This window comes from Tursiops truncatus, chromosome 9, assembly GCF_011762595.2.
Source record: "Tursiops truncatus isolate mTurTru1 chromosome 9, mTurTru1.mat.Y, whole genome shotgun sequence".
Lineage (NCBI taxonomy): Eukaryota > Metazoa > Chordata > Mammalia > Artiodactyla > Delphinidae > Tursiops > Tursiops truncatus.
Window position 1 is genome coordinate 56194294 of NC_047042.1, and position 14671 is coordinate 56208964.

The following is a 14671-nucleotide window of genomic DNA, read 5'->3' on the forward strand; positions in this document are numbered from 1 at the left end:
CTTGTGAAAAATTTCAAACATACTGAAAAGTTGAAAGAATTTTTCAGTAAACATCCATACGCCCACCACCTACATTCTATCATTGACAGTCTACCGTTATCTACCATCCCTCTTCCTCATTCATCAATCCTCCCCTTATCTAAGGGGGCGGGGCGGGGTTAGCAAGCTGAAGGTGGCTTTCCAGTGGCGATTCCAAGGGCGCGACTCGCACCCCTTCAGCCTCAGCTTGAGGCCAAACACTGGTGCCTCCTCCGCAGCCCCGTTTCGCGGACGCGGGAAGGGGAAGCGGGCTCCGAGCGCGCTGCGCCCCCCGGCGGCCGCTCGGCTCTCCCTAGCCCCTGGGGCCGAGGGGCCGCCTCCAGGTCCGCGGCAGGGGGCGGGGCGGGCCGGCGCCCGGCAGCACCTGGGCTGGGCGGTGCGGTGGCCAGGGAAGCGGGAGGCGGGCGCGGAGCGCGGGCGCGGGCGCGGGGCCGCTACGTGCGCTGGGAGCGCGGGGCTGCGCTCTTGTGCGCTCGCCGCCGCCTCCGACGCGCCTTTGAGTCAGCAAACTCCGCCGCCCGCCCGCCCGCCGGTCCTGCTGTGCCAGGCTCTGCCCGGAGGTGCAGCCCGTAAGTGACAGGAGACCTGCTAAGGAGGCCTCCCCTGCGCCGCCGGGGGGAGGATCGCTGCTGGGAGCGAGCCGGCCGCCCTTTCCTTTCCTTTCCCGAGGCGTGGGGCCCTTCCTGCTGCGACCAGGTGCCACTCCCTGGGGGCTGGGAAGAGGTTTGGGTCTCCTGGGATTGGAGCCGGGCTCTGCCTTCTTTCCTGCCGGGGAGGAGAAATTGGTCTGCCTGTTTGCCAGGGGAGGGCAAGGATCGGATCGATCCGGCTAAAAAGACACCCCGGGGAGAGGGTGGGGCAGAGGTGGAATCCTGGATGCTAGGAAAAGTGCTGAGGCACCTTACACCAGGCCGGGTTGTGGGTGGGTTATTTTTTAATTCACGAAAGGGTAGCTTTGAGTTTAGAAATTGGGAGGGGTACGCAGAGGGTTTTCGTGGGATTGTGGGATTGCGGGAAAAGGCCCGAGAGAAAATCCACATTGACTGATTACTAGGTCTGGTGCCACGGGAAAGCAACAGCCTGTTTTTCAGTTCTGATGCATCATACTTCTTTTTTTTTTAAATTTAATTTAATTAATTTTTATACAGCAGATTCTTGTTCATTATCTATTTTATACATATTACTGTATATACGTCAATCAAAATCTCCCAGTTCATCCCACCCCCCCACCCCGCCGCTTTCCCCCCTTGGTGTCCATACGTTTGTTCTCTGATGCATTATACTTCTGTAAGACGGTCTGCGGGTGATTGAGGGGAATGGTCACAGGGACGTAGAGCCACAGGTCCTGCTTGAAAGGAAGGGCTTCTATTTCTGCAAGGCACGTTTACGTGTAAGAATAATGGAATTAGAAAGCAGGAAGGAGGCTTTCATGTGATCTTCAAACCTTTCATTTGAGGGATGGGAAACTAAGGCCTCAGGGAGGAGAGTCGTTCAGCTGTTCAGCCGGGTGGGAGAAGAAACAGGCCTAGATTCTGGCGGACTTCTGACTCCAGCGTTCTCCCCACCCCTGGGGGCCTGAGGTGGGTGTAGGCTTGGAATACATAAACAACCTCTTCTCCCCTGGGAGTGGGCTGGGTGAGTGAAGCCACTGGGGAGAACTGGCTGCTGCATCCTTGGACCAAACTCAGCTGGGGTGCCTCAGTCTGAGAATGGAGGTGAGTGCGGTGCTTCTCCTGCTTCTACCATCCCTTCCAGTGATGCCTAGTCCTAAGGCCTTTTTTTTTTTTTTTTTTTTAAGGCATGGGAGATTTAAGGTTGCCTAATGGGACTGTTTTGAATAAAGATACAAAATAAAATACATCCAGAAGTAAATATATATAAGATGTGAAGTAAGGTGATTAGCACTGACCTGTATTTCACTGGATCACCCTGTTTCGCCTGTCGGTCTATTTTATTCTCATTTCCAAGGTGACTATTGCACTAGGGAGGAAATTGGTGTTGAGAGTGGGGACTTCTTGCTCAGGTGACACTGCTTCTCACCAGATGTCTCTTGACTGACTGGCATTCTGCTTCTCCCCCCACCATACTGGACTGTGGTAACTTCCTCTTGTTTTACTTAAGGGAAGGCCTCCCGGATCTTGGTATCCAAACATAGAAATAAACACCTTCATTCTTTCCCACATAGAAGTTTGTTGTTTAAAGACTAATGTTGTGTTCTACTGCAGCATTTCTACTTGATTTTTGGAGCATTCTTTTTTCTTTTTTTTTAAACATCTTTATTGGAGTATAATTGCTTTACAATGGTGTGTTAGTTTCTGCTTTATAACAAAGTGAATCAGCTATACGTATACATATATCCCCATATCTCCTCCCTCTTGCGTCTCCCTCCCACCCTCCCTTGGAACATTCTTAATAATAGCTCCTCTCAGCCTTAGGGTCTCTACTTTCATTTTAGAGAGCTCAGTTTGTTAGTTCGGCTCTTATGGGAAATGGCTTCTTTTTCCTCTTTTGGTGTCAGGGCTGTGGTTTAAGAACCACTTGCGAGGGGTTTAGAATTGACTGAGACCAGGGTCCAGCCTTTGCAGTCTTCCATTTCTAAGAGTGGCAAAGGAGGGCTTTTGGCCAAAGTCATGGTTGACCTCCACGGAGAATACCCCGCATTTTGAACTGTTATCACCAACATCTTTTTTTTTTTCTCTTAGAATCTAGTAGGTATGAATCAGCTTTTATGTTCTCTAAGCCCTGTTCAAACTAAGAGGTTATATGTGGTAGTGGTTACAGCTTCTGGTTTCAGACTCATTAGTGTTGAAATCTGGGATAATCATTTGCTAACTGAGGTACTGTCAGCAGGGCACTTAACTCTCAAAGTCTGATTTATCCTTTATTCAGAGATAAAAAAAAAAAAGAACTGATAATCCTTGCCTCCCAGAATTGTTCATAACATTAGGTGACATTTAATGAGCACTGATTATGTGCTAGGCATTGTGAAAAGAGTTTTTATGTGGCAGGCTCATTAATCCTTACAACAAACTTCTTTTTTTTTTTTGTGAATGTTTGAAATTTATTTATTTTTTTATACAGCAGGTTCTTATTAGTTATCTATTTTATACATATTAGTGTATACATGTCAATCCCAATCTCCCAATTCATCCCCCCCACCCCCGCCACTCTCCCCCCTTGGTGTCTATACATTTGAATCCTTACAACAAACTTCTGAAGCAGATTCTGTTTACATCTGGGAGAAAATGAGTTATCAAGATATCTATGGCTTTCCTAAACTCTTCAGCTCACAATCTTAACCACCCAGCAAATGTGTCCCAGATTTCTATAATATGGAATAGTTATTTAGGGCTTAGTGTGTGCCAGGCCTGGTTTAAAATACCATATGTATATTAACAATCCTTCAGATAGGTATTGTTTTAATCCTCGCCTCCTTTTTTCTTTTCTTTCTTTCCTTTTTTCTTTTTTTTTTTTTTTAATAACAGAAGAAGGAACAGGCACAGAGCCTAAGTCAATAAGTAAATGATGGAGCCATGATTTGAATGAGGCAGCCTGGCTCTGGAATGGGTACTCTCCCTCAGCCACTCCTCTGTGAATGTAGGTAAAGGGCTTAGCCAGACCTCAATCAAGGGCAGCTCTTAATTGGCATTTTCATTTATTTTTCCCTAAGTAACCACTTCCTCCTCCCAGTCTCTGCGGAGGAGATGCTTTTAGTTCTGGAAATGATTCAACTTCACTTAAGGTTTTGTGATTCTGCATACATTTCTGTTGTATTCTCTGTTATTTTTAAAAAGCTTAGGTCTCAGTGATCTTGACCCTGGGAATACAGAGATAGGCTTTAGGGAGTCTATGAACTCCCTGGAAATGTATGATTTCATACTCTTGTGCAAGAGTATATTATTCTGGGGGTGAGAATGCACAACTTACTTTAGATTCTTAAAGGGTCACCCATGGTAGAAAGAAAGCTTAGTAATGACTATTCTAGTCCAATAATCTCGTTTTACAAATGAGGCAGCCGAGGCCCAGTGGAGAGGCAGCATAGTTTAATCTGAACAATGCAGCTAATTAGAAGTAGGAAGGGGACTAAAACTCAGGTCTCCTGACTTCCAGTCTCATATTCTTTCCATCACACCCCAATACCTCCTTTTGGAATGAGTGGTGCCAGGTGAATAAATTACGAAATGCCAAAAGACGCCCAACTCTCCCACTAGGCTTCCCCACTGTGGGAGAGACCAGCAAAGCTTCCTGGAAGCGCTATCAAAATATATCATCCTTGGCATGCCATCTTGTTAGCTGAACCACTCTACAGGGATTTAGGATGGGAATCTACAATGCTGAAAAATACAAGCCAAGAGGATAAAATTTGGGGAAAAGACTTGGAAAGAGTCAGAACATGCATTGGTTGAGGCACAAGGAGGCCGTTTAGGCCTCTTGGTAGAATTGTAGTGTTGGAAAGTTTTTGCTGAGAGATTTGTAAATTCAAGCAAAATTCCAGTAAGTCTGAGATTAAGGGTAGGGTGTGAATCACTGGGAAGCCAGGCCACCTCTTAGCCAAAGCTTGATGCCCCAGTGACTAAATAGGACTAATATTTAGTCTTATTACAAAGGTTTAGTCCTAAACCTCATTAATATCAGGTAAGTGTGGATTAAAAGCAGCCATGGTGGGACTTCCCTGGTGGCGCAGAAGTTAAGACTCTGCGCTTCCAGTGCAGGGGCCTGGGTTCGATCCCTGGTTAGGGAACTAGATCCTGCATGCCACAACTAAAGATCCCACACGCCACAACTAAAGATCCCGCACGTGGCAATGAAGATCCCGTGTGCTGCAACTAAGATCTGGCTCAGCCAAATAAATTTTAAAAATTTAAAAAAAAAAGAAAGAAAAAAGCAACCATGGTGAGGGCATGGGAAAATAGATTGTCACCATATACTTCTCTGGGGAGTGTAAATTGGTACAACTTTTTGGAAAGGCACTTTGGCAGTATTTATAACACTTAAAACTTTGCATACTTTCTGATGTATCAGTTCCCCTTCTAGGACTTTATCCCTCAGAAATATTTGCCTCCTTGAACAAAGGAGGACATTGCTATAAATGAGCTGATATGGAGAATGTCTATTATATATTAAGTAATGAAAGCAAAGTACAGAGCCGTAGGTATATTATGATCTCATTTTTGGGGGGAAAAAATAGTCTATAAGGATATACCCCTAATCTTTAGACAGTGATTATGTTTGGGCAGTGGAATTGAAAGGGGTTGGTAGTATGGAGGATTTCATCAGTAGATTCCTATTTTTAAAAATCTTGTAAATAATGGGGCTTCCCTGGTGGCGCAGTGGTTGAGAGTCCGCCTGCCGATGCAGGGGACACGGTTCGTGCCCCGGTCCAGGAAGATCCCACATGCCGCAGAGCGGCTGGGCCTGTGAGCCATAGCCGCTGAGCCTGCGCGTCCGGAGCCTGTGCTCTGCAACGGGAGAGGCCACAACGGTGAGAGGCCCGTGTACCGCCAAAAAAAAAAAAAAAATCTTCTAATTTTGAAATGATTTTAACCTTACAGAACAATGACCAAAAGTAATAAATCTTTTTTTTTTTTTTTGGCCTTTTTATGCTTCCCTGATTCCACTGAGGCTCCTGCAGCATTTGGCCAAAGTTCCCTGGGCATCAGAGAAAACATGGAAGGACGCACGCAACTCAAGCCTCGGGGGCCCAGAACCTTAAAGGGCTGTCATCAGTGTAGGGCACCTGTCCCCGCTGAACCAAGCAAGCTGGGGTGGATGTCCCTTCAGTCTTTTCAATGCATTCCTCTGGTGCTTAGATGTTAAATAGTAAAATTAGACTATCTTTAGTTTTGGAGAAGAAAGACACATTCTCTTCTAACCTAGGTGTCATCTGAGGGCCTGCCAGTCCTTGTTACTTAGAGAACCAATTAACCTTGGTGAGAACCCAGGAGCCCATGGCCCAGGGAATTCCAAAGGCCTCCCAGGTTTGCTGCTAATTCCCTGGGCTGTGTGTTGGGGGAGGGCTCACGTGTTCTTCCTGGTTTACCTTGGTGACAGCCCTGACATGTTGATGGAGAAATCCACCCCACCACGTGCTTTGCTGGTTCAGAGGACTTTACTAAGCTAGTGGAGCAATCACCTTGCGGGGCTCCTGACCTTCCACTTTCTCCTGGGTCCCTCTCTCGGTCTCTCAGCCCTGCCCCTCCCCCTCCTCCCTTTCCCATGAGCTCCAGGGTCTTTTCTCTTTATTTTGATGACTATGGATGCTCCCCAGTTCCTCTCAGACTTACAAACCCAAATGGTTCCAAGTGCGGAACAGAGCAGGGGGCATTGTACATAGGGAAACTATGCTGCTTAGAAATTATAAACACAATACGCAGGAAGGAGGTTTCTATCACTGATAATTATCCTCCCCTTTCTCACTGACACAGTGGCTCTGTTTGCTGTAGAGTGGCATTTGGGACAGCTGAGGAGAATGCAGGTGTTCCCACAGCCCTGGGTTCTGGTGTCTCAGAGCAGGAGACGTGTGGAGCCTTTCTGTGGGCTATCCCTGGGTGATCAGATCCCGAGAATCGGGACTCCTTCTGCCCAGTTGCACGTGAAAATTCCTACACCAGGAAATCAACTTAACCTTTTACAGGGAGGCACAGACTGGTCGCTGGCTTTTTGTAGCCAGCTCATTTCCCTGACGGTTGGGAAACCTTGAAAAAATGTGACCTCTGTTTTGAGAACTTTGCCGAACTGAGTCTGTGGACAGATATGAGTCAGATGCCTAGGATTGCAGTCAGTGCTTCGGGCAGATAGTTTAAGGAATAATAAGTTTGGCATTTTACTCACTTTTAAAAGGACTTTCTCTATGTCTTATCTCAGCCTTCTTGGGTCAAGGCCAGGCATTGGACACCCCTGGGTAAGTGTGTGCCGCAGGGAATGGCCAAGGTGTGTGCTTCACTGCGTGGGCTGTTTCAGAGCATATAGATTTAAAATATTCTGCTCCTGTAAATATGACTGTCCCACCTGACAAATCAGATACTTGAAGGGGACATTTTTAAAAAGGCACAGTGCTCTGTGATCATCAGGAAGAGACCTCAGCATTTCCCCCTTCAAGGGTCTTGGAAGAATCTAGACAATAATGAGCAGTGACAGTAGCTGACACAGTGAGCTCCAGGTGCGTACCTCCACATTCGCTCATGTGATCTATCTTTACAGTGGATCCATGAAGCAGGCTCTTATCCTCATTTTACAGATGAGGAAGCTAAGGCACAGAGACGTGAAAGAATTTCCCTGGGCAAGAGGCGGAATAAGAATTCGCAGCCAGGCTTTTTGGCATTCACTGTGCCCTTCCTACTCCAGTTAGGGAGACACTCTTGCTCAAAAGTGAAATCTCCCTTCTTGCTGGCCCCTCAGATGACTTGCCAGTTCTTCCTATCTGGACTGATGTCACGTTGTGGCAGAGTTGACTTGACCAGTAGATCACTACCCCTGGTGCTGCTGTCTTCCCATGTAATTGAACTTGCCTCCCCAGTGGCAGTTCTTTGTGACAGAGGTGGCGAGCTTGATGGGAAGACTATTTCCAGTGTGTTGCAGTGATTTCCTTTTTGAAAGAGAATTTATCACTCGGTTTAAAAGGGGAACATTTAATGCTGACTTTTGTCTCCAATTTGCATGCCTGTACCCTTTTCTTATCTCAGCCCCAAACTGTTCTCCAGGTGCCTGAAGACTGTTCCATGTGGATGTCCATCATCATCCTAGCTTGTTCCCAACTGAACTCAGCTTCTTTCTCTCTTACCTCTAAAAACAGACCTCCTTTCCAACTTCCCCATTGCCTACGACCCCAGCCTTCTTCCAGTCACCTGGCTGGTGAGTCATCCTTGACTCCCTTTCTTCCATCATGCTCTGTCTTCAAGTTATTCTTGTTACGTACATCTTTTTCAATAAACTTGATTTTTTTTTTGGCTGCACAGCTTGTGGGATCTTAGTTCCCTGACCAGGGATTGAACTGGGGCCCCCTGCAGTGGAAGCACAGAGTCCTAACCACTGGACCACCAGGGAAGTCCCTAATAGACTTGATTTTTTTTTTGGTTGTTATTTATTTATTTATTTTTAAGTGACCATTTCGTATTTATTTATTTATGGCTGCGTTGGGTCTTCGTTGCTGCGCGCGGGCTTCCTCTAGTTGCTGCGAGAGGGGGCTACTCTTCGTTGCAGTGCACGGGCTTCTCATTGCGGTGGCTTCTCTTGTTACGGAGCGTGGGCTCTAGGCGCACGGGCTTCAGTAGTTGTGGCATGTGGGCTCAGTAGTTGCGGCCCGTGGGCTCTAGAGCACAGGGTTAGTAGTTGTGGCGCACGGGCTTAGCTGTTACGCGGCATGTGGGATCTTCCTGGACCAGGGCTCGAACCCAAGTCCGTTGCATTGGCAGGCGGATTCTTAACCACTGCGCCACCAGGGAAGTCCCTAGACTTGATTTTTGAGAGCAGTTTTAGGTTCACAGCAAAACTGAGGGAAAATACAGAGACATCCTGTGTCCTGCCTACCTCCCCTCTCCCATTATCAACTTCAGCATCAGAGTGTACATATGTCATTACAGTCAATGAACCTGTACTGACACATCATTGTCACCAAAGTCCACACTTTACATTGAGGTTCATTTAACTCATAGTGTTGTACACTCTGGATTTTGACAAGTATATGATGTGTCCACCATTATAGTATCACACGGAATGATTTCACTGTCCTCCAAATCCTCTGGGCTCTGCTTCTTGTTATTTTCAAATGCGCTTGGCCATCCCCCCTCCCACCTTGAGTTCATGATCTCTTCTGCTGGCCGGTGCATTCCAGCAGCCCTGTGATGAAGCTCACGGCCTATCAATCCATCTTCCACCCCATCCCCAGATGAGTCATCACCATCGTGGCAGGCTTCCGTGTACTACACCCCTGCCTTCTAACAGAAGTCAGCATTCCTCCTCTCATCATTCAGGACTTCCCCATCCTAGGATGCCCACTGAAGCTCTTCCAGACTTACCTCCTTGTGATATTCTGCCAACACAGTCCCTTCACTCTTGGTTGACTGGACCCCTAGGTATACTGAAAGTGGTGGTGCTGCTGCTTTTTTTAATTTTTGGACATGCCATGTGGCTTGCGGGATCTTAGTTCCCCAACCGGGGATCGAACCCGTGCCCCCTGCAATGGAAGCTCGGCGTCCTAACCACCGGACCGCCAGGGAAGTCCCATGTGGTGCTGCTTCTTAATCACCCCAGGCTGGTCCTGTTTTCTCTTCTTGTCCTCATGCAAGCATCGAGGCCTCATCAAGTGCTACGTTCTTCGTGAAGCTTCTCTCTCTCCACTGTCCTCCTTCCTGTAATCCTGTTACCAGTGCTATTTTTTTTGGCACATACAGTGAACTTTGCATTAGAAGCAAACTGTTTCATATCTGTGTCTGGACATCTTTAGGTCTTAGAACTCAGGGAGTGTGACTTAACCCTCGCCAGGACCAATCCTAGAACCATCACACAGTGGGCTCTCAGTGATTGCTCATTGAATTGGATTTTTGTTGTCCTCTAGTTATTCTTGGGGGTCCTCCTTTATAGCTAATGACCCTAAAGAGGTCATATGAAGGCACTACACTTCTGTCAACATTACCTCCTTTCTGAGGATGAAAAAGTCATTTCCAGATGTTTGGTTGTTGGCTTTCCCAGTTCATGTATAGACAGAACCCTGCCCCCAACCTGACATCCCTAAAGCATTTGAGACATTAATAACTCAATGTGTTGGTTGATATTCTCCACTCATTGCTATCTTTTAAGCATTTATCTCTAAGCATGTAGCTTGGATGCCATGTTAGATGTACGCAGGTACCGTGTGGTACCTAGCTGGGTTTGGACCCTGGCTCCTTCACTTACTAGCTGCGTGACCTTGGACACTATTTCCATATTGGGGCTATCTTGAGGATGAGATGAGATCTTTCATGTTATAGTCTTTGTACAGTGTCTGGTGCCACAGTCAGTGTCTGACTTTCTCTCTGGGCTTTCTATCTTGTTCCATTGATCTATGTTTCTGTTTTTGTGCCAGTACCATATTGTCTTGATTACTGTAGCTTTATAGTATAGTCTGAAGTCAGGGAGTCTGATTCCTCCAGCTCCGTTTTTTTCCCTCAAGACTGCTTTGCCTATTCGAGGTCTTTTGTGTCTCCCTTCAAATTTTAAGATTTTTTGTTCTAGTTCCGTAAAAAATGCCATTGATAATTTGATAGGGATTGCACTGAATCTGTAGATTGCTTTGGGTAGTAGAGTCATTTTCACAATATTGATTCTTCCAATCCAAAACATGGCATATCTCTCCATCTGTTGGTATCATCTTTAATTTCTTTCATCAGTGTCTTATAGTTTTCTGCATACAGGTCTTTTGTCTCCCTAGGTAGGTTTATTCCTAGGTATTTTATTCTTTTTGTTGCAGTGGTAAATGGGAGTGTTTCCTTAATTTCTCTTGCAGAGTTTTCATCATTAGTGTATAGGAATGCAAGAGATTTCTGTGCATTAATTTTGTATCCTACAGCTTTACTAAGTTCATTGATTAGCTCTAGTAGTTTTCTGGTGGCATCTTTAGGATTCTCTATGTATAGTATCATGTCATCTGCAAACAGTGACAGTTTTACTTCTTCTTTTCCAATTTGTACTCCTTTAATTTCTTTTTCTTCTCTGATTGCCGTGGCTAGGACTTCCAAAACTGTTGAATAATAGTGGCGAGAGTGGACATCCTTATCTTGTTCCTGATCTTAGAGGAAATGCTTTTAGTTTTTCACCATTGAGAATGATGTTTGCTATGGTTTGTCGTATATGGACTTTATTATGTTGAGGTAGGTTCCCCCATGCCCACTTTCTGGAGAGTTTTTATCATAAATGGGTGTTGAATTTTGTTGAAAGCTTTTTCTTCATCTATTGAGATGATCATATGGTTTTTATTCTTCAATTTGTTAATATGGTTTATCACATTGATTGATTTGCATATATTGAAGAATCCTTGCATCCCTGGGATAAATCCCACTTGATCATGGTGTATGATGCTTTTAATGTGTTGTTGGATTCTGTTTGCTAGTATTTTGTTGAGGATTTTTGCATCTATATTCATCAGTGATATTGGTCTGTAATTTTCTTTTTTTGTAGTATATTTGTCTGGTTTTGGTATCAGGTGATGGTGGCCTTATAGAATGAGTTTGGGAGTGTTCCTTCCTCTGCAATTTTTTGGAAGAGTTTGAGAACGATGCGTGTTAGCTGTTTTCTAAAAGTTTGATAGAATTCACCTGTGAAGCCATCTGGTCCTGGACTTTTGTTTCTTGGAAGATTTTGTTTGTTTGTTTGTTTGTTATTTTGCGGTACGTGGCCCTCTCACTGTTGTGGCCTCTACTGTTGCGGAACACAGGCTCCGGACGTGCAGGCCCAGCGGCCATGGCTCACGGGCCCAGCCGCTCCGCAGCATGTGGGATCTTCCCGGACTGGGGCACGAACCAGTGTCCCCTGCATCGGCAGGTGGACTCTCAACCACTGCGCCACCAGGGAAGCCCTCTTGAAAGATTTTTAATCACGATTTCAAATTCATTACTTGTGATTAGTGTTCATATTTTCTGTTTCTTCCTGGTTCAGTCTTGGAAGGTTATACCTTTCTAAGAATTTGTCTATTTCTTCCAGGTTGTCGATTTTATTGGCATAGAGTTGCTTGTAGTGGTCTCTTAGGATGCTTTGTATTTCTGCAGCGTCTGTTGTAACTTCTCCTTTTTCATTTCTAATTTTATTGATTTGAGTCCTGTCCCTCTTTTTCTTGATGAGTCTGGCTAATGCTTTATCAATTTTGTTTATCTTCTCAAAGAACCAGCTTTTAGTTTTATTGATCTTTGCTATTGTTTTCTTTGTTTCTATTTCATTTATTTCTGCTCTGATCTTTATGATTTCTTTCCTTCTGCTAACTTCGGGTTTTGTTTGTTCTTCCTTCTTTAGTTCCTTTAGGTGTAAGGTTAGATTGTTTATTTGAGATTTTTCTTGTTTCCCTCTTAGAACGGCTTTTGCTGCATCCCACACGTTTTGGATTGTCGTGTTTTGTCATTTGTCTCTAGGTATTTTTTAATTTCCTCTTTGATTTCTTCAGTGATCTCTTGGTTATTTAGTAATGTAGTGTTTAGCCTCCAAGTGTTTGTGTTTTTTACATTTTTTCCCCTGTAATTCATTTCTAATCTCATAGCATTGTGGTCAGAAAAGATGCTTGATATGATTTAAACTTTTTAAAATTTACTGAGGCTTGATTTATGACCCAAGATGTGATCTATCCTGGAGAATGTTCCATGCACACTTGAGAAGAAAGTGTAATCTGCTGTTTTTGGATGGAATGTCCTATAAATATCAAGTAAATCTATCTGGTTTATTGTGTCATTTATAGCTTCTGTTTCCTTATTTATTTTCATTTTGGATGATCTGTCCATTGGTATAAGTGAGGTGTTATTGTGTTACTGTCGATTTCCTCTTTTACAGCTGTTTACTATTATTGTGTTACTGTCGATGTCCTCTTTTACAGCTGTTAGCAGTTGCCTTATGTATTGAGGTGCTCCTGTGTTGGGTGCATATATATTTATAATTGTTATATCTTCTTCTTGGATTGATCCCTTGATCATTATGCAGTGTCCTGCCTTGTCTCGTGTAACATTCTTTATTTTAAAGTCTATTTTATCTGCTATGAGTATTTCTGCTCCAGCTTTCTTTCGAATTCCATTTGCATGGAATATCTTTTTCCATCCTCTCACTTTCAATCTGAGTGTGTCCCTAGGTCTGAAGTGGGTCTCTTGCAGACAGCATATATATGGGTCTTGTTTCTGTGTCCATTCAGCAAGCCTGTGTCTTTTGGTTGGAGCATTAATCCATTCACGTTTAAGTTAATTATCGATATGTATGTTCCTATGACTATTTTCTTAATTGTTTTGGGTTTGTTTTTGTAGGTCCTTTTCTTCTCTTGTGTTTCCCACTTAGAGAAGTTCCTTTAGCATTTGTTGTAGAGCTGGTTTCATGGTGCTGAATTCTCTTAGCTTTTGCTTGTCTGTAAAGCTTTTGATTCCTCCATCGAATCTGAATGAGATCCTTGACGGGTAGAGTAATGTTGGTTGTAGGTACTTCCGTTTCATCACCTTAAGTATATTATACCACTCCCTTCTGGCTTGTAGAGTTTCTGCTGAGAAATCAGCTGTTAACCTTATGGGAGTTCCCTTGTATTTGTCGTTTTTCCCTTGCTGCTTTTAATAATTTTTCTTTGTCGTTAATTTTTGCCAATTTGATTACTACCTGTCTTGGCATGTTTCTTCTTGGGTTTATCCTGTATGGGACTCTCTGCGCTTCCTGGTCTTGGGTGGCTATTTCCTTTCCCATGTTAGGGAAGTTTTTGACTATAATTTCTTCAAATATTTTCTTGGGTCCTTTCTCTCTCTCTTCTCCTTCTGGGACCCCTATAATGTGAATGTTGTTGTGTTTAATGTTGTCCCAGAGGTCTCTTAGGGCTGTCTTTGTTTCTTTGCATTCTTTTTTCTTTATTCTTTTCTGCAGCAGTGAATTTCACCATTCTGCCTTCCAGGTCACTTATCTGGTCTTCTGCCTCAGTTATTCTGCTATTGATTCCTTCTAGTGGAGTTTTCATTTCAGTTATTGTATTGTTCATCTCTGTTTGTTTGTTCTTTAATTCTTGTAGGTCTTGTTAAAGATTTCTTGCATCTTCTCGATCTTCGCCTCCATTCTTTTTCCGAGGTCCTGGATCATCTTCACTATCATCATTCTGAATTCTTTTTCTGGAAGGTTGCCTATCTCCACTTCATTTAGTTGTTTTTCTGGGGTTTTATCTTGTTCCTTTATCTGGTACATAGCCCTCTGCCTTTTCATCTTGTCTATCTTTCTGTGAATGTGGTTCTTGTTCCACAGGCTGCAGGATTGTAGTTCTTCTTGCTTCTGCTCTGTGCCCTCTGGTGGTTGAGGCTACCTAAGAGGCTTGTGCAAGTTTCCTGATGGGAGGGACTGGTGGTGGGTAGAGGTGACTGTTGCTCTGGTGGGCAGAGCTCAGTAAAACTTTAATCCACTTGACTGCTGATGGGTGGGGCTGGGTTCCCTCCCTGCTGGTTGTTTGGCCTGAGGCAACACAACAGTGGAACCTACCTGGGCTCTTTGGTGGGGCTAATGGCGGACTCTTGGAGGGCTCATGCCAAGGAGTACTTCCCAGAAATTCTGCTGCCAGTGTCCTTGTCCCCACGGTGAGACACAGTCACCCCCCGCCTCTGCAGGAGACCCTCCAACACTAGCAGGTAGGTCTGGTTCAGTCTCTTATGGTATCACTGCTCCTTCCCCCTGGGTCCTGGTATGCACCCTACTTTGTGTGTGCCCTCCAAGAGTGGAGTCTCTGTTTCTCCCAGTTCTTTCGAGGTCCTGCAATCAAATCCCAGTAGGCTTTAAAGTCTGATTCTCTAGGAATTCCTCCTCCCGTTGCTGGACCCCCAGCTTGGGAAGCCTGACGCGGGGCTCAGAACCTTCACTCCAGCAGGTGGACTTCTGTGGTATAAGTGTTCTCCAGATTGTGATTCACCCACCCAGTGGTTATGGGATTTGATTTTACTGTGATTGCGCC

General features: G+C 44.7%; 1 protein-coding gene across 4 annotated transcripts in view; it reads left to right on the plus strand.

The window, feature by feature from the left end:
* Positions 1–300: 300 nt before the first annotated feature.
* SNX10 (sorting nexin 10) overlaps positions 301–14671 on the plus strand; it is a 71530-nt gene continuing 57159 nt past the window's right edge. The window contains exon 1 of one of the 4 annotated variants that reach the window (XM_019926498.3): positions 301–608. Coding sequence is in view for 1 of the 4 variants with exons in the window: in XM_073809759.1 (XP_073665860.1) it covers positions 14249–14351 (103 nt within the window). In the remaining 3 variants the exon portion in view is untranslated. Of the gene's footprint in view, positions 736–14233; positions 14352–14671 lie in introns of those variants that run through there. The other 3 variants (XM_073809760.1, XM_019926506.3, XM_073809759.1) reach the window with 3 other exon arrangements.